We start from the raw sequence: 19,946 nt of genomic DNA, 5'->3' as shown, positions 1-19,946 counted from the left end.
GAAACTCGCAATCAGTGACGGTGGGAGAATACGCCTCAGAAAGTGGCAGATTCTATGAATCAGGGCTTCCCCCTGCCCCCACCAGAGAACTGGTTGGTAAACACTTCCCAGCACACCATGGTTTCACCTTCCCACAGGATGGGATGTCTCACCCTTCTCTGAAATCCGACTGTTCTCTTAATCTGGCCATCGAAACCCATTTGTAGTTCAAAAAATCTCTCTTTGAGACAAATATATATACATACATATATATATAGAGATATCTATATCTATATATCTATATATATTTGATATAAAAGTATCTTTGACACATATACGCATTCTCTTTACAACCAGACTATAAACTCCTTGAGGGAAGGACCAGATGTTATTCCTCTATAGGGTTAATGAGAAATGGACATAGGACCCTACCTCAATGGACACTGCCCTGTTCTTGGCGCTCGCGCTGTGGATTTCCTCAATGAGCAAGCTCTGCATGGCAGAGCCGTTCATGGGCATCTGTGGGGACTGAGGAGCCTGTGCCGACTGCAGAGCTGAGGTCACTTCCTGTGTGGTGGCCGAAGGGCTGCTGGGGTGGGGACCCGAGCCCCCTGGCAAGTGCTGGGCGGGGTTGAGCAGGGCGGCGGAGAGCTGGGAGGGCTGGATGACCACAGGGGAGCTCTGCGCATGGTGAACGGTCAAGGGCACCACTTCTGACTTCACGTCGCCGGGGACTCCTGCGCCGTGGAGGGGCTGGCCTGAGGTGTGGGGTGCCTCCTCCTGGCTCTTCAGGACTTCCGCGGCCGTGGCCTTTTCCATAGCGACGTACTGTGCGGCCTGGGCTGCATCTGTACCTTTCAAGAGCCCATCGGTGACGTGTCTGGGAGAAACCATGCACAGCAGCATTAACTCTTAAGGTAGGTAACTTGCATTTTATTTGTATGGCACACTTGAATGCCGTGGCATCCCAAAGCCAGGCAAGAGGTTGCAAAATTAAGACATCTGAAAACCCGGAGTAGCAGCTTGGGGATGAAGGTTTCCATAGCAACTTCCTAATGCCCTCCAATTGCCTCCTAACCGTCTCTGGTACCTGATTGCTCAGTCCTTCCCTCACGAGATGGTCTGTCTCTGCCTTTCCACCAGCACCTTTGTGCCCAGCCAGACACGGTTCCATCACTATTGGTGTGGGGGCAGCCAGGAGTGAACAGATGATTCTAACATTAACCCCCTCCACCCAGTCCCTGCTGGACAGCCCTCAGAGATGCTCTGTCCTAACCCCAAAAGCTTCCTGAGCCCTCCATACTCTCCTCCTTTGAAAATCCACATGGAACTCTTGTTCCTCTCCAAAACCTAACTGCTAATTATCTACTGTTGACCAGAAGGATTACCTATTATCATAAGTACCTGATTAACATACATTTTGTATGCTATGACTGGATTCTTACAATAAAGTAAGCTAGGGAAAGGAAAACGTGATTAGGAAGATCACAAAGAAAATACATTTACAGCATTGTCTTGTACTTATCAAAAAAAAAAAAAAATCCTTACATAAGTGGACCCGTGCCGTTCAAACCCGAGTTGTCCAAGAGGCAACTGTATTTTAATTCCTGGTGCTTCCTCTTCCTGTCGCTTGGATCGGGCTTCCTTCCCCACCTGGACTCGACCACGCCTTTCTGGGAGGTCAACAGTGACTCCAAATCTAACAGCCCGGTTGGTCCTCATCCTCCTCTGCATTTTGGGGTCACGTGAAGCTATCTGTGCATTTCCACCCACGGTGCAGTGGAAAGAACACGGCTCTGGGGTCAGACAGGCCTGTGTTTGAGTATCATCAGTTCTGGCAGGTTCTAGCTCTAGGATGCTGGGAACTGTACCTTTCTGAGCCTCAGATATTTTTCTGTAGAATGTAGTGATGATGATAAGGAGGAGGGAGGATGAGACTGCCTTCTGGTGCTTCCTCGGGAGCTGTTGTTACAATCGATGTAGGGTATGTCAGATGATATGATACATGGTACTTGACCTACAATCTTTAATCAGTCCCTTACTTTCTTCCTATTAAAATGTCTATTTTTGATTTGAAAAGAGACACTGCATTCGATGACTCTCCTCTGCTACTCACTTGTTTCTTTTGCTGTTTACCTACCCTGTTCCTCCAATCCCCAAGGGACCCCCGAGGATCTGTTCCCCCCCTTTCCCTCTCCTGCCACCTGCCCTCTCTTCCACTGTCAGTAGTCATCTTCATGAAGGCAACTTCCAGTTCTCAAGCTCTCCTCCCTCCTGCCCTCCCTCTCTCCAGTTAGGCAGGGCCGCGCCTCTAACGCTGTCTCTTGAACTTCATTCTGTGTGTATTTCTTCTTCTAACTGAAGTCATCTGTGCTCCAGAAGTGAAGAAGGCTAATAAAATATTTTGATGCATTCTTTAATCTTAAAGTGTTATTAAAAAGGACCACCTTCAAATGATTTTTTGAAAAAAATGTTTACTTAATGTTTCTTAACGTTAAGCTCTAGGATGTGCCAAACGCAGCAGGCCTGTGCTGAACGATCGGGACCTCAAGTCATACTGCAATGGAACGTCTGAGGTGGGAAGGAGTTGCTGCCGTCCTCCCTCACGAGTTTCCCCGCCCCCAGGGGGGGGGCCCGGTTACCTCCGCAACATGGTCAGGGTGTCGGTCATGCTCCGTACTCTCTGCAGGAGGCTGTCCAGCCTGTGGGGCTCCTCCTTCAGAAACCGCACGGCCTCGACTTCTATGCGCAAGATGGCTCGCATCTTGTTTTGTAAGGTGGGGAATTCTCCTGTAGGCCAAGAGCAGAGGGTGAGTTGGAGAAAAAGCGGAACAAGACCCCATCCCACACACGCACGCTGGGTCGGGTCGGGAGCGTGGGGTTCATCGGCGGCAGCGCTCCGCACACATCTCCAGGAGGCAGACGCCTGTCAGACAGAGCCGGGTTCCAAGTGACCTCGGGCAAGGGCAGAGGTCCTCTGTGCCTCACTTCCTGTCTGCTTATCTGGGATAAAGGCAACTGTCCCTGAGGGCCATTTTCAATGAATTTGGCACAGGTGCCCTGGCACACTGGAAGAGCCAGTGGAGAGAAACTGTCATTGGTATCATTTCGCCCTAAATCTTACGGCGCCCACTAAAATAGAAGCTCGAAGAAGACAGGGACATCTGCCCATTTTGTTCAGTGAGGCATCGCCAGTGCCTAGAACAGCGCCTGGCCCACAGGGTATTTGATGAACACTTGCAGGCACACATGCACGAACGAACGGATCTGTCACTGTCGGACAGAGTTTTAACCTCCCCCCCTCCCCCCCGCTCTCCTCCCGGAGACACGCTTTGGACTTCTCCCCTTCAAGGAGGAGGCTCACCTTTCAGGGTGGCTACTGCTTCTCCCACTTGTCGCAGGAGGAAAGCCCCATCTTCCACATCTTTTAGAGTGACCACTCGGGCAGCCGACGTAGAGTCCTTCTTCAAGTCTTCAACGAAGTCTTCCAGCTCACTGGGGGTGGGGGCAAGCAGACCAGTAGGTGGCAGTGAACACCGAGACCCCCCAAAAAGGGCAGCTGTAGTAGCAAAGGGCCCATCCGAGCCTCCTGTTGCTCACCGCGGCCCAGCCTCCCCTGGCCTTCCGCTAAGATGACGGCAGTATCTCGAGAGAGTAGCTTGGTGTGGCTTAAATATTCCTCTGAGGTGTAAGGCGGGTGCAAGGAGTTTTCCCAGGGCCTGCTCTTGGGGATGCCCAGGTTGGCCAGAGGGGAAGTGGAGGCTGGACCCATTCTTTATTTTCAGTGGTGCTGATGCCAACTAAGGGAGGGGAGTGTGCATTTTGTAAGGTGATGGGGTGGGGGAGGGGAGCGCACGCCGTAGCGGGGCAAAAGGAGGGGTCCTGATTGGCTTATATTAGCCTTCTAAACCTGAAATTTGATATATTGGGCTGGATAATTCTTTCCTATAGGGACTTGACCTGTGCATTGTAGGGTGTTTCACAGCACCCCTGCCCCCTGCCCACTAGATCTAGTAGCACCCTCTCCCCAGCGTGTCACAAACAAAGATGTCTCCAGACACTGGGAAATGTCCCTGAGGGAAGTGGGGATGGGGTGGGAGAGGGGAGCAAACTTGCCCCTGATTGAGAACCTCTGGTTTATACTGATGGCCTCATCAATAAGGACTGACTTTCCTCTCTAAGCTCCAAAGAGGAAGAACGATCACAGATTTGATTTCTGGTGTGTATGTGTGTGTAAGAGAGAGGGAGAGAAAGACACACGCAGGTGCACGCACGCATGTACACACACACACACACACACACACACAGGTACTGCTAGTTCTGAGGTCTTCTGCTTCAAAATGCAAAGCAACCAACGAAACAAACCAACAACATCCTGTCTCCTGGGCACATTAATCACCCATCATAAACACGGTTGTATCATTTCAGTTTGCCTGTAAATCTGACAACAGAAAACTTCTCTTAAGGTAGTGGAGGACAAGAACGTTGAGAGATTAAGAACCACTAGGTGGCGGTAGGCAAACAGCATTCACCTACAGGGGCAGTGCTAGGGGCTGGCGGGGAACAGGGAAAGAAGACACAGCGTATCTGTAAAAAGATGGCCTGCCAAGACCCTTCACGCTAAGTGGGGGCACAGATGGAGGTTATGGATGGCACAGCTACTGCAGGACGGATTCAGGCGGGATGCCATGTGTGTTTAACAAGGACCAATGGGACAAACAACAAGTCCATCCGCTGTAGAGAAGCGAGATGGAGTTTTTGGTGACGTCTTTCATTCTATTATGGAAAATGGACCCAAACTGCCTGTGATCCCTTCAGATGAAATACTGCAACTCAGGACCCAAAGGGAAAGCCCCAACTGCTCACTGTCCACATTTGCAAACTATGGAAAGGTACCTGGTGTTATGGGAACCCACCCACAGGAAACTTCCTGCAGCTAACCACACCCCTGAGGAGACGATGTAAGCCATCCCACCTAAGAGCTCTAAATATGGCACCTATGTGTGCAAAAGTTATTTACCACTTCATCACCAAACTGAAATATCTTAGAGTGTAGACTGGACACACTGTCCAGTCCTTCCAAGTTCCGAGGGAAGAGCTAAGACCCAAATGTTATCACGGTTCCATTAACAACCCACAAGTCTGCCAGGTGTCAATGAATACTCCTAAGAGCTATCATCTGACCTGAAGTCAGTCTGCCTAAAGTTCTATTTTAATCTCTTTTACATGATGTGCCTTTGGGATTTCATAACTCTGAACACAGAAGACCCATAAATGTCACAGCTTTTCCTGGGTTGATCAAGGAATATACACAAAAGTGTATTGATATTATTGTATACAACAATGTCATTTCTGTTCATATGTTTATGAATATATTATGAAGCACTCAGATAAAATTTGTTTATTCAAAATGTAACAGAGATCATGGAGCTAAAATGAATGCTGAAAACAAACTTTCAATATTATGTAATCAATATGACTTTGGAGATGTGAACTCGGCTCAAAGGAAAGCCAGATGTTCACAGATGCTGTGGTTTAGCTCTAAATCCATTCTATTTGTGTAAGTTGCTTTTCATACTATGTTAGTTAAAAGAAGCATTAATGTTTTCATTAATATATTAATGAAGTATATTTAATTTGACAGTTATTAGAAGCCCAATTATTATTTCCAAGTAGAAACCCACCAAAGAGAAATGATCTGGATTCCATTTCTCTCCATATTCTAGATCCAAATTTCACTTCTCTGCCCTCTTAACAGCTCACCAGCAACTTAGTCCAACATGACACCCAAGAGAACTTATTTTCTAGTGTGTGTGTGTGTGTGTGTGTATGTGTAAGGTGAAGGGCAGGGGAGGGGAGAGGAGGGAAGGAGGAGGGGAGATTGTTTTCCTGATGCTCCTAAGTTGAAATTTCCAGTTGTCTTTTTTTTTTTTACATGTATTTACATGTATTTCTCATGTATTTGAGAGACAGAGTAAGACAGAGCACAAGTGGGAGAGGGGCAGAGAGAGGAGACAAAGAATCTGAAGGAGGCTCCAGGCTCTGAGCTGTCAGCACAGAGCCCGATGCGGGGCTTGAACCCACAAACCATGAGATCATGACCTGAGCTGAAGTCAGTCACTTAACCGACAGCCACCCAGGTGCCCCCAGCTGTCTTTTGTAACAGTCCGTTTTCATTTGATTTCTCTTCCCATTCCTGTTTTTACTCCTTGATTCAGGCCTACTGACATTTTTTTTAAAGTTTATTTATTTATCTTGAGAGTGAGAGTGCATGCATGCAAGTGAGGGAGGGAGAGAGAGCGAGAGAGAGTATCCCAAGCAGGCTCCATGCTGTCAGTGCACAGCCCAATGCGGGGCTCAATCCCACAAACCTTGAGATCATGACCTGAGCCGAAATTAAGACTCAGACGCTTAACTGATGGAGGGAGCCACCCTTGTGCCCCAGGCCTTACTGACTTTCGACTGGACTGTTCTAGCTGCTGCCAATATGGTTTCCCTGACACCAATGTTTCCCCCTCCAACAGTCCTGCACATGATCACCAGAGGGACCTTTCTGAAACACAGCTCTGCATCCTTTGCTGTGTTTCCTTGATCAAAAAACTTTGCTGCATCCTTGATCAAAAAACGTCAGTGACCTCCTCATCAGGCTGGTCAAATGGGAAGACACTTGAGAAACTCCCCTGGGTAAAATGCACATTCTTACGCTCCATCCAGAGAGGTTCTGGATCTGGGGTTGGACCCAGGAGCTTCCATGAAAAGCCAGGAATCTAGGTTTCTGTCACATGATCCTCCAATCTCGGTAAACACAGTCCCTGCACACACGGAGCAGGCAGGCAGGGCGTGAATGTGGTGTAAGATACGGGCAGGCATCATGCAAGGGGGGATGGCGTTACCCAGACATGAGACATGGTCTAGTATCTTGCATCATCTCCGCCAACGTGGTCGGCCCCCAGTTTTCCAAGGACACCTTGCACCTTCCTGGTCCTGAGTCTTGCTGGCTCACAGGGTTGCTCTGCCTGGGAACCCCCCATCCCTCGCCCCGCTTTCACTGATGGAACCCCATCTGACCTCCAGGCCAGCCTGGTTCGGTTTAACAAACCCTTTGTGAGACCCCGCTAAACACACGGCGCTGCCCTGGGTCTGGGGGCACAGGACAAATAACTTATTTCAGGTTGTCTTCTTGATCCCTGGGGCCCGAAGCAATCTTTCCTTTGCGTAGGGTCACCTGGCACAGGTGAGCCACCTGTTTTGGGCTATACACATACTCATATGCTCTGCTTTGCCGGACTGGAGCTCCTCAAATGCCCTGTGCACATCTTCTCCAGGTGCAGCCAGCCCACAGATGAAGTGATCTCCTGATAGGCTCCCCATGCCCCTTCCTCGCTCACTCCTGTGCTGGGCTACTGGGGTAGTACTGAGATTAAGTACTTTTTCTAGAGCAAAAGCAAGACTTAGCTGACTGATAAACACAATTCTTAAAAGAAGGAAATTTACTTTTTTGTGATTTAATTGGAAAACATAAAATATTCTTAAAAGGCTACACATTTTTAAAGAAGTTTTCAAGAAGAATCTTTTAACACCTAGATGTAGAAAACTGGGCCATCACAAAAACATTTCAGACAAATAATAGCCTTATCACCTCACGGTGGGTGATTAATGGTCTACAAATGAATGAACTACATAAAATATTAGAAGCTATTTTGAGATGTTGGTGAACAGTGGTCAAATTCTTTTTTTTTTTTTTTTTTTGGAAAATTATAACTCTAATTGATTTTTCCCCCCTCTGGACTGCTACTGAGAGGGACATTCTTATTTTAATTAGACACACTGGGTGGGCATCTGGGGTGACACAGGCTCAAATATCAAACAGTTGATGGAAAATAACACTTTCCATCATGGAGACTTCTGGTCCTTCTGCCCATGAGAAGAACGTGAAAGTTGCTTCTTTCTAGTCCCAATTTGGGAGATTTAAGAGAATTAACAATGCTAGGAGAATCCAGAAAAATTACTACTCATTACACTAGAAGGTGAAATCATTCTATGATAAATCTTCATTGCATAACAAAACATATATTACCATAAAAGACGTGCCCACCCCAGTGACTGGGGAGTAATAAAACTGCTCATTTCAATAGTGGGACTTGATAGATGCTTTCAATAAGAACCTCATAGAAGATTGATAACATTCAAGGAGGCATCTTTCATTCCTGGATCAGACCTACTTTACACTTAAATTCTTCTTTTGTGCTTTTAACTACAGTTGAATAATAGGAAGATAATTTTAACACCATTATTTTGGCTATTAGTTTTCATTTACTGAGATTAAATGCAGACTTCCCATTTATCATTGGGTTTTGCCATTTGCTTCCTCTCATTTTCTCTGTTGCCGAGCCCTACAAAGGAGCGCGGTGCTCCAGCTGTTAATGAGACAGCGCAGTTGAACTTGCCAGGGTCTGGACAGAGGGGCACTAAGTGTCCAAGGATACCCAGAACCAGCAGAACCCTAACTTGTACACAGTAGGTGCTCAATAAAGAAAGAGGGAGGGGCATCTGGGTGGCTCAGTCGGTTAAGCGTCCGACTTCAGCCAGGTCACGATCTCGCGGTCCGGGAGTTTGAGCCCCGCATCGGGCTCGGGGCTGATGGCTCAGAGCCTGGAGCCTGTTTCCGATTCTGTGTCTCCCTCTCTCTCTGACCCTCCCCCGTTCATGCTCTGTCTCTCTCTGTCCCAAAAATAAATAAACGTTGAAAAAAAAAAAAAAAAAGAAAGAGGGAGGGGCGTCTGGGTGGCTCAGTGGGTTAAGCGGCCGACTCTTGGTTTCGGCTCAGGTCATGATCTCATGCTTTGGGAGTTCGAGCCCTGTTTCGGGCTCAGTGCTGTTGGTGCGGAGCCTGCTTGAGATTCTCTCTCTCTCTCTCCCCGCCCTCCTGCCCCCTTGCTCTCTCCTTCTCTCTCTCTCTCAAAATAAATAAACTTTTAAAAAAGTTAAAAGAGAGAGAGGGAGAGAGCACCATCTAGGAAGGGGCTTCTCGTTGGCAAGGACAGTGTCTTTTTCGGGCCCAACAGGTGACTGGCACTCACCACAGCTTTTTGACGATCTTCTCCTCTTCGTGCAGATATTTCTGTCTCTCTTGTTCCACAAGGACGCGCTGTCGCTGCACAGGGTCCTCCAGCCTCTTCATGGTTTCGATCACTTTGCCGCTGATTTCCAGCTCGGCCTTCTTCATCATTGCCCTCAGCAGCTCCTGGTTCTGCAGCTGTTGAACAAAAGAAATCAACTTCAATTGGTGCTGCCTGACTGACATCGTGGCGACTGACTGCCTGACGGTCTTCAGAAGCCGGCTGGGGTAAACAGCCCTGCAGCTGAATATTTATTTCAGTGAGAAAGGGAAGGAAGCAGAGATTGTATATAATATTGCTACTTCAGTCAACATCTGAGGTTTACTGCCAACTGCCAACCAGACTTTCATGTCTGTGTCTGCAAAAAATAGGACACTTACTCCGGTCAGCGCAGCATGGACAACAGGCGTAAACTCTCACTGACATGTTTTTTACAGGGAGCAGCTGAGAGCACTAGCTTTGGAGTCAAGCACCCTTTTTTTTTTTTTTGCTGGTTGTGTAGCTCTGAAGATGCGCCTGGGCTTTGCAAGCCCCAAATTGAAACACGGAACTGAGCGTGTGATGATGCAGAACCCAGTGACCCAACCCACGCTCCTTCCTTGAACTCACGTGGTCTTGGAAACATCACTTTCTCTTTCTCTGTGCAAGACTTCAGCTGCAAGAGTGGAATGTTTAGGAATGTGGCTTACGGTGTTAGGAGAATATCTGTAAAGTTAGGAGAAGTGGTCTGTGCACCAAAATATTCCTTCCTGCCTTCTGCAGCCTCCTCCCATCATGGTGCCCCAAATACCCATATTAGTTGGCCTTTTAGATCTCAGAGGCTTTTTTAAAAACTTTGACCCCCTTCACCCATTTCTCACACTCCCCCCTCTGGAAACCACCAATCTGTTCTCTGTATCCACGAGGCTTTTTTTTATTACTATTATTCCACATATAAGAGAGATCATATGACATTTGTCTTTCTCTGACTCATTTCGCTTAGCATTGTGCCCTCAAGGTCTATCCATACCGGCACAAATGGCAAGATTTCATTCTTTTCTATGGCTGAGTAATAGTCCATTGTATATAAACACCTAATTATTTTTATTTTTATTTATTACTGAAGTATGGTTGGCATACCATGTTATATTAGTTTCAGGTGTACAACACAGTGATTCAACAATTCTATACGTTACTCAATGCTCAACAAGCCTAGTCACCATATAATATTACAATATTGACCATCCATTGATGGACACTTTTGTTTCCATCTTTTGGCTATTGTAAACAGCACAGCAATAAACATGGGAGCGTATGTAATGTATCTTTTTGAGTATGTAATGTATCTTTTTGAGTTACTGTTTTTGTTCCCCTTAGATAAATACCCAGAAATGGAACTGCTGGATTACATGGTAGTTCTATTTTTATTTTTAGAGGAACTTCCGTATTGTTTTCCGGAGTGGCTGCACCAATTTACGTTCCCACCAACAGTGTACGAGGGCTCCTTTTTCTCCACATCCTCGCCAACACTTTTCATTTCTCGTCTTTTTGGTACTAGCCATTCTGATGGGTGCGAGGTGATATCTCATCGTGGTTTTCATTTGCATTTCCCTGATGATTAATAAAGTTGGGTATAATTTTCACGTACCTATTGGTCATGCTCATATCTTCTTTGGAAAATTATCTATTTTCAAATCTGCCCATATTTAAAAATTGGGTTGTTTGGGGTTTGGTTGATTTTTTCTTTGTATTGAGGTATACATACTCTGGATATTAACCTTTTATCAAATATACGATTTGCAAATATTTTGTCCCATTCGGTAGGTCGCCTTTTCACTTTGTTGATGGTCTCCTTTGCTGTGCAGAAGCTGTTTACTTTGATGCAGTCCTACTTGTTTATTTTTTCTTTTGTTGCTTTTACTTTTGGTGTTAGCTTTAAAAATTCATGGCCAATACCTCTGTCAAGGAGTTTACCGCCTATGTTTTTTTTCTAGGAGTTTCATGGTTTTAGGTCTTACATTCCAGTCTTAAATCCATTTTACAGTTAACTTTTGTGTTTGGTGAGAGATGGTGGTCCAGTGTCAGTCTTTTGCATGAGGCATCCAGTGTTCCCAGCACCATTTATTGATGAGACCTTTCTTCCCTCATTGTATATCTTTGGCTCCTTTATCATAAATAAATTAATTGACCATATATGAATGGAATCATACTTCTGGGCTTTCTATTCTGTTCTATTGATCTACGTGTCTGTTTTTATGTTCTATGTTGATTATTATACCACTGCCTTATGTTTTGAAATCAGGGAGTGTGTTGCCTCTAGATTTCTTCTTTTTCAAGACTGCTTTGCACTGTTCAGAGCCTTTTTTGGTTCCACTTTGGATCGAACCCCAAACTCTGGCTACCGTGAGACTTTGGCATGTTCCTTAGACTCACTTGGTCTCCATTTCCTTATCTTCAAGGATAAGGATTCACTTCCTCTAGCAGTGCTAGTCTGAGGATTACATGAGCTACTGCTTGGTATCGAATAGGTGATCAAGAAATGTTGATTTAGCCATGGACTATTTCACTGTATTAGTTAAAAGAGAATCTATGTTTGGGGCACCTGGGTGGCTCAGCTGGTTGGGTGTCTGACTCTTGATTTCAGCTCAGGTCATGATCTCACAGTTCGTGGGTTCAAACCCCGCAGTGGGATTTGCAGGCTAACACACAGCCTGCTTGGGATTCTCCCTCCTCTGCTCTCTTAAAACAAATAAATAAACTTAAAAAAAGAGAGAATCTGTGTCCCTCTTGTTTACACAGGTCCACGTACCGAATGCCATGTAATCACAGACCATGAAAACATAATACTTGATGTTGGTGGTTGCAACAACAATGATCCCAGATGAGCTCAAGGTTCTTGGCAATTTGTTATTTTCCCTGGGTTTTATGTAGGCTGTTTGCACACATAGTGCCACAACATCCACATAACTTTCCATATACTTTCCAGAGCACTCTTGTTCCTTACTCTGGAGAGCAGAAGATGTGTGGTTTGCATCTGGCTTCAGAAGAATGTAGTCAAACGCTTGATTCCTGTTTCCAAGTCCTGTATTAAGTGTTTCTCTGGGGCAGGAGAGTTTGCTAATAGCACATCCATCAAGTGAATTCGTTCAACCAGCCTCAGAGACAGAAGTTACATGATACCTATTGTATCATACCTAAAGGTTCCCTGAAATTTCAATTAGCTGTTTGTTTTCTGCTGTCATGGGCTGTAGCACAACCACTGTATGTGACCTCATGAGAATGATGCTTTTGTCAATTGTCCGCTATTTGTGCAGACGCCATCTGACCATGTGACCCTCAACTCAAACCTTCACGGTGTCTTCTATTTTTGTTGAATGAAGATAAAACATTTCAACACAAGCAGCAAGCAGGGCCACCGTCACGTTCCAACATCAGCTCTGTACTGATTACCTGCCCATCCAGCAAGACACTGCCTGGGTTCCATTTCTAGCTTTATCACGTGGTAGCCATGTGACCGTGAGCAAATTATTCATTGGTGTCTATCCATAAAAGGGGCAATAATCGTTCTTATCTCATAGGCTGGTAATGGAGGTTCAGTGAGGGAATAAAGTGCTTACACCAGTGTCTGGCACAAACCAGGCCCTGGGGGTGGGGCCTGCAGTTTTGTCTGGAAGGGAAGCAAATAGAAACGTGCCACTCCCGGGTTACCTCCTCTGTATGACTCATAGTCATGCTCTCATGGCTTCTGCTAATAACGGCTTTTTCTTGTGGTCTTAAAAACAGTCAGTATGCTGCTAAAAGCCACCAGGTATGGAAACGATGCATCGAGGGCAACTTCCTCCCATGTTCTCTGCAGCTCGAGCTTTGCCCACAAGGCACAAGGAAGTCTCACCCTTTCCCACATCGCCAGTCTCCTCACGTGGCGTGCAGCCGGCAGTCCCTGCTCCAGTCACACACACATCCTTCCTTTCTGGTCTTCGACTGGCTAGGCTCCTTTCTGCCACAGGGACTTTGCACCTGCTGTTCCCTTCATGTGGTTAATTTCTGCTCTTCACAGAGTCTCCAGGATACAGGGCCATTCACGGCAGGTACTTAATAAATACGGATAAACGCCTGGACTAAGCAGTAATGCTGTTAAGAACAAACAAAGGAGAATCCGAAATGCCTTCCTAGATTGTAGATATATGGGCTGACCCATGGGCTCAGATATGCGGTGGGCTCACCTCTCATGCTCCGACTTGCTCTGACTGCAGTGGTTGTTGACTATACACAGCAGCACTGCCAGCTATCAAAACGGGAGGTCAAACCCCACAGAGCTATTTCCTTTGAAGGGGTGGGGAGATGAGGGGTCACAGGGATGCAAGGGACAAATAAGTGCATGACTAAATGTGTTGAAAAGTGACTGACACCTGGGTGCTACCCCCTGAGAGGCTGTGATTTCATTGGTCTACCGGGTAGCCTGGGCACTGGGAATTCTTTCAACTCCTCAGACAATTCTGATGAGTCACTCAGAGTAAACATTATGGTCTAAGAGAAGGGCTCTTGAATGGATGGGTCATGTCACAGCCCTCTGTACCTAACCGTCCCACCAAATCTCACAGACAAATTCCAAAACAAGTCATGGTCCTGTTAGCAGCAGATATTAACAGTGGCTATCTAACTGGAAATTATTACTGGGATGTTTAAAATTCTGAAAATTGAAATCTGGACGATGGGAAAAGTGGAGCTCTGAGAGGTTAAGTGACTTATTCAGGGTCACTCAGTCATTAAGGGCAGAATCATGGTGACAACCAAGTCTTCTGAATTCCACCTAGTCATTGTTCAACCACCCCAAGTTGCTCCTCTAACAAGGCAGGGACGTGTCTGTTTTATTTCCAGCCACCAAGCACAGTTTCTGGCACACAGTAGGTACCCACCGCATATTTGCTGCACAAATGAATTTCAATAGAACGTTGCTCAGAAGTGCAGACATATCAGAAGAATGTACGTAATATTCAAGTTATTCAACTGGTAACATGGTCAGATTGCATTAAAATTATTCCCCTTGGAGAGGAGGTTTGCCCGGAGTTCCAGGTTATAGGATCCTCCTTCCAAAAGACGGGCTTACCAGAGCCAGCTGGAGGGATTACAGAGGGAATTTTCCATAGCCCAATGCTAGGCAATGATAAGTTAATCATGAAGGAATAAGCATGTGCCCACGTTCTCCTTCCCCTTTCCGCTAGTCCCCCTGCCCTCCTGGACGGTGTTCTGGCCAATGTCCCTAGGACACAGGACTCTCCTGTTCATCCCAGCAGTGTGTGAAGTGAGCTGAAGGCAGGATGTAGATCAGCATCTCTCTCTAAATGCTTCAAATAAATTAGTCGCTAGCAGTTCAAATCATTACAATGATACCTACCTTTCAATTAACTTAAAAAAACCCTCTATTATAGGTTGCAAGCAATAAAATATACCCATTTTAAGTGCACAGGTCAGTGAATTTTGACAAATGTATACACCAATGTAACCACCACTGAAAAGATAGCATTTTTTATCACGCTAGAAAACTCCTTCATGACCTTTTATAATCAGTCACCCAAACCCCAGCCCAGAGAAACCACCAATCTGTTTTCTGTCCCTATAGATTAGTTTTTCTGTTCTGCAGACACAGTATGTAATCTTCTGGGTGTGGCTTCTTCCCTTCTTCCCTTCACCCTTTCTGGGTGTTGTTGAGTGTTTTAATAGTTCATTTTTGTTTATGCTAAGTGGTATTCCATTGCGTGGATAAATCAATTGCATGGATTTATATTGTATATAAACATTTTTATATGTTTACATATTGACTTGATTCTGGTGATTTTGCTTTAATTTACTTATTTCTGGTAGCAATTTTTGTAGTCTTTCTGATTCTATATATATACAATCATGTCATTTGTGAGTAAAGCCAATTTATTTTCCTATACGTATGCCTTTTCTTTCTTTTTCTAGCCTTATTGCACTGGTTAGGATCTTAAGTGCAGTACTCAATAGTAAGTGAGACAGCCTTCTTGGCTCTTGTTTCCGATTTTATGGGAAATGTGTAGTGTTTCACCATCAACTATGTTTTCTGTAGATTTTTCAGACGTCCTTTACCAAGTTAAGGAAGTGTCCTTGTACTAGAGTGCTGAATGTTTTTATCATCAGCATTGAATTTTATCACATGGTTTTTCTGTATTTATTGAAATGATATGGGTTTTCTCCTTTATTTCATAAATAAGGTCAAATACATTGATTTTTTTTTTTCATGTTAAAACAATCTTGCATTCTTGGGATGAAAACCAGGATAATATTCTCTTTATATACTGCTGGATTCAGTTGCTAATATTTTGTTTTGGATTTGTTACATACACTTTCATGAGGGATACTGGTTTATATTTTCTTTTCTTAAAATATCTTTGACTGGTTTTGCTTGTAGGGTAATGCCAGCTGGCTTCATAAAACCACTTGGGAAGTGTCCTCTATCTGATGAAGGAGTTTTTTTTTTTTTTTTCAATACTGCAAAGATGTCATTTCATTGTTCCAGACTTAAGTTGTGTCTCTAATGAGAAGTAGGTGTTCATTCTTATTTATATTCCCCTATTATGTAAGGTGTCTTTTTTCCCCCTCTGGTTGCATTTAGAAAAATTCTAGCCATTATTTCTTCTAATATTTTTCTCTTTTTCCTGGACCACTTAATATCGTTTCACAAATCATTAAGTTTTGGTTCATTTTCTTCAGTCTTTTTCTCTCTATACTTCAGTTTGAACAGTTTCTATTGCTATGTTTTCAAGTTAACTAATATTTTGTTTTTACACTAATAAATCTTCTGTTAAGTCCATTCACAGATATTGTGTTTTTCAGCCCTTGAAAGTTACACTTAGATTTTTAAAAGAATTTTGTTTCTTGTCTCATTGTGTTCATGTTTTTCTTTAAACCCTTGAGAATAATTATTAGAGCTGTTTTAAAGTCCATGCTGCTGTTCTTGTTATTCCTGCCATTAGTGGTTGATTTCTATCAACTGAATTTTCTTAAGGTTATGGATCACATGTCTAGTAATTTTTGATTGAGTGCTAGGCAGGCAGTTTTGAATTTTGTTTTCCTTTACAGATAGAGTTTCTCTGGCAGATGGTTCAGTTACTTGTGGATCATTTTTGTTCTTTAGAGGCTTGCTTTTAAGCTTTGTTAGGGTGAATCTAGGGTAGCCTTTACTCTGGGACTAGTTTAGTCCTAAAACTGGAACATGGTTCTTCTCTGATCTCTATTGAATGCCCCAGGTGACCAATGAAGCCTCTTTACTCTTGCTTGTCAAAGTATGAACGTCTCCCAGCCCTGTATGAGCTCTGGGGATTTTTAATCTTAGAGCTTCCTACTTTGTTTTTGCCTGGCTAGGTGGTCTTTCACACTACACATACATGGCTTATTATTCAATAACAGAGCACAGATTTATATAGTCTTTTCTCTGCAGAGCTTTCTCTTATTTGGTACTCAACTCCACAAATTCTAGCTGTTTCAGCTCTCTAAATTTTTATCTTATCTCCTCAATTACACTGTCAGTGCTCTGCTTGGGTTATTGCTTTCCACATCATGATCTGAAAAGTGCCCCAGGCAGAAAGCTGAATTTCACTTCTTTGCTTTCATACTCCTAAGGATTACAATCTGTTGTAATGTAATGCCTGGAAACAGGTGTTTCACTTTTTTTTCCCTCCAGTTTTCTAGTTGTCAACAGTGGGAAGGCAAGTACAGTTACAGTTACCCCTCATTCTGGAAGCATAAATTTATTGTTGGGGCGCCTGGGTGGCTCAGTCGGTTGAGTGACTGACTTTGGCTCAGGTCATGATCTCATGGTTTGTGAGTTTGAGCCCCGCGTCGGGCTCTGTGCTGACAGCCCAGAGCCTGGAGCCTGCTTCTGATTCTCTGTCTCCCTCCCTCTGTCTCCCTCTCTGTCTGCCCCCCCCCACTCATGCTCTGTCTCTGTCTGAGAAATAAACATTAAAAAATTAAAAAAAAAAGAAACATAAATTTATTGTAAATGCTATGCCTTAGGAATAATGTTCTTGGCCATTAAATATTTAATTAAACCAAATAAGCTGTCCCTATCAACATCAAGAAACTGGAAACTACCTGAAACTAATTTCACCCACTTCTAATTGGACAATGTGCCTCACATACTCAACTTTGATTTCTTAGGCAAAACCTAGGACTATCAGTCTAGCCCACACTGTCATATAGTGGAACTGACTTCCTGTTCAGCGGTGACACTGAACAGTGGTTGTACCACAAATCCGAAGTTTCATGATGATAGCCAGACTCCAGAATGACTCCTGGCTACCTGGTTAATTAAGTTCCCCAGGCTGTAGGGAACGACCTATAAGATGCCTGGCGACAGCCACATGTTACCTGGGAGATGACTCCCCACCTTAGACAGCCTCCATGTGACAGTCTACCTAGGGCTTGGTGCATTTCATGGCAGCCTACTCATCAAACCCTGAACTATTTCCATTTATTATTTCTGCCCAATGGGTAAAAGTAGATCTGCTCACATGGACCAAACTGTAGTGTGCTTTTCTCAGGGATATACATTCCCATGATCATTTTTTGGATGATAAATGAGACTCTCGCACATTTCTATGAGGCACTATCTTATTTAAAAAGCCACCTTAAGATAACACTATTGAATTATATCATTTCAAATACAAGGTCTCTGTGTACTACCATGTTTCTTTTTTGTGTTGGTATTTTACCTCCTTCCTCTTAGGAGAGCACAGTAAATTCTCAGTAGTCTTAAAAATGGAACACTACGTTCAGAACCAGCCCATTTTTTAGAAATTTATCAGGAGGCAGAAAAAGGAAATAGGAACCAAGGGGGGAAAAAAAACTGTGAGAATTAGACAAGTAAGACGTATTCATTCTCTCTTTAGGCCAAGTCCCATCTGGCCCTTACAGAACTTGTACCGTATCTTCCAGAAGCTTCCCTCTCCCCTCAGCCCACAGAGAGGGACAGAATTGCAGTCACTTCAGTGGATATGGGATTGCCTTGGGAAAATCCAAGTACTGTGGCATTTTTTTTTTAATTTTTTTTTAACGTTTATTTATTTTTGAGACAGAGAGAGACAGAGCATGAACGGGGAAGGGGCAGAGAGAGAGGGAGACACAGAATCGGAAGCAGGCTCCAGGCTCTGAGCCATCAGCCCAGAGCCCGACGCGGGACTCGAACTCACGGACCGTGAGATCGTGACCTGAGCTGAAGTCAGACGCTTAACCGACTGAGCCACCCAGGCGCCCCTACTGTGGCATTTTTGAAGAAAGATGTAGCTCATCACTTAGGAAAAGTAAGCTTTTTCTAAATCACACCAGAAGAGGTAATGGATAAAGATAGTCTTTTGAAGGAAACATTTGTTAGGTATAAGGCCATCTATCTGTTTCTATTATTGGCAGGTAATTGGTGACCCGACTATTACCTTGGAAAGTTCCTTTTGGCTCTTGTATCAATTGTAACTAAGTAGAGAACACGTTCTATTAGCCACTGGGAATGAGGTGCATTGTTAGAAGCCAGGGCTTTGAAGTCATTGGGTGTTTTTCACACATGCAGGGTGGTGGGTACCCCATGTGTTTCTGCTTCACTCTTGTGATAGCTGACTGAGATCACATTTCCAAGAAGCATCTCAATGGACTGAGCATTCATAATACCCAAGAGCAATAGTTCTTACCCTGGAGCATTCTAGAGTCACCAGTGCCTGGCCCCTGGTTCACATCAATGAAGTCAGACTCTAGCAGTGGTCCTTAGGGTATTAATGTTTTTGTTAAAGGCCTCAGGTGATTCTAGTAAGTAGCCAGGATTAAGAACCATTCTCTTAGACCAGTAATTCATGTGAAATTGGAGAGCAGAGAATTATATGAATAGAGCTTTAGTGGTTTTCTTCATCTTCTGCTTAGGCTCCTTTTGCCTCCCTTGACATTCTTTTTGCCCTACTTAAATCTACCCATCCCACTGTGTCCTCATCAAATTTCTATTCCTGAGAATAATCCATCAATTCTGAAAATAAAACGCTCAAATAGGATATGCTCTACCGTCTAGGATTTTCCAGTGATTTAATTATCTAATTACTGGAGCCGGCTGCCAAGCACAAAAGATTTCATTCAGTTTCACTATTTTATAACACAGTTCAAAGAACATTTGAATTTCTAATTTAATTTTTGTTCTTTCGAGACTCTTCTGCAGAGTTTCGTATATCTCTAATGATAGTTCCATTATTGGACTTATAATCACTTTGGGGTTACACTTCTTTTTTAGTGTATAATACATATGCCAAAGGAGAATTGGTGCTGAGATAGCTTAATTATTCTAAGCTGTTTTTGTCTTAAAGAGACTCCCCTGACTGAAAAGACAGAGGCTCGACAGGGAAGAAAGCTGATAGGGACACAGGAAACACAAAGATGAGGTAGAAACAACAGCCGTCAGGTTAGGTAACAAAGTGTTTAGCCTTCCCTATGCATCTGCTCCTTAGAACTGCACAAACTTCAAAGCTCAAGAGCATGTCGGCTGCTTGTTCTTTATACCCCCCGAAGCCAGAAAAGCTGAGCAATTCTGGGGCAATAAAGGAACTTGCATGGTTAAGATAGCATTCCCAGACCTTGACCGAAGAGTTGCATTGTTTGAGGAGCTATGATTCCAAAACTCAGCAGCCACAGTTCAAGGTCTGCAAGGAGTGGCGGGTTGTGGGCAACTACCCCGACCCCCACAGCCAGCCAGGAAACCAAACAATGCCAACCGTCACCGGGGTGATGCTACAGCCACACGCATCAGCCTCCATATCAAAGGTGCCACACTTCCGAGGTACTTATGCTAAAGCAATTCCCCCTCCTCCCCCATACCAA

The 19,946-nt window shown here is 44.3% G+C and overlaps 1 protein-coding gene across 21 annotated transcripts in view; it reads right to left on the bottom strand.

Annotated features, from left to right (window-relative positions):
* Positions 1–19,946, bottom strand: part of KIAA1217 (KIAA1217 ortholog) — a 451,458-nt gene that overhangs the window by 19,474 nt on the left and 412,038 nt on the right. For all 21 annotated transcript variants that reach the window (XM_045462891.1, XM_045462888.1, XM_045462889.1 and 18 more), the window contains 4 exons: positions 9,060–9,235; positions 3,344–3,474; positions 2,622–2,769; positions 412–859 (listed from right to left, as the gene is read on the bottom strand). In XM_045462891.1, the coding sequence (XP_045318847.1) occupies positions 412–859; positions 2,622–2,769; positions 3,344–3,474; positions 9,060–9,235 (903 nt within the window). The remainder of the gene's footprint in view (positions 1–411; positions 860–2,621; positions 2,770–3,343; positions 3,475–9,059; positions 9,236–19,946) is intronic.

This window comes from Leopardus geoffroyi, chromosome B4 (genome assembly GCF_018350155.1).
Source record: "Leopardus geoffroyi isolate Oge1 chromosome B4, O.geoffroyi_Oge1_pat1.0, whole genome shotgun sequence".
NCBI classification, from domain to species: Eukaryota; Metazoa; Chordata; class Mammalia; order Carnivora; family Felidae; genus Leopardus; species Leopardus geoffroyi.
Note: the sequence above shows the minus strand (reverse complement) of the source record. Positions and strands in the feature narration are given on the sequence as shown.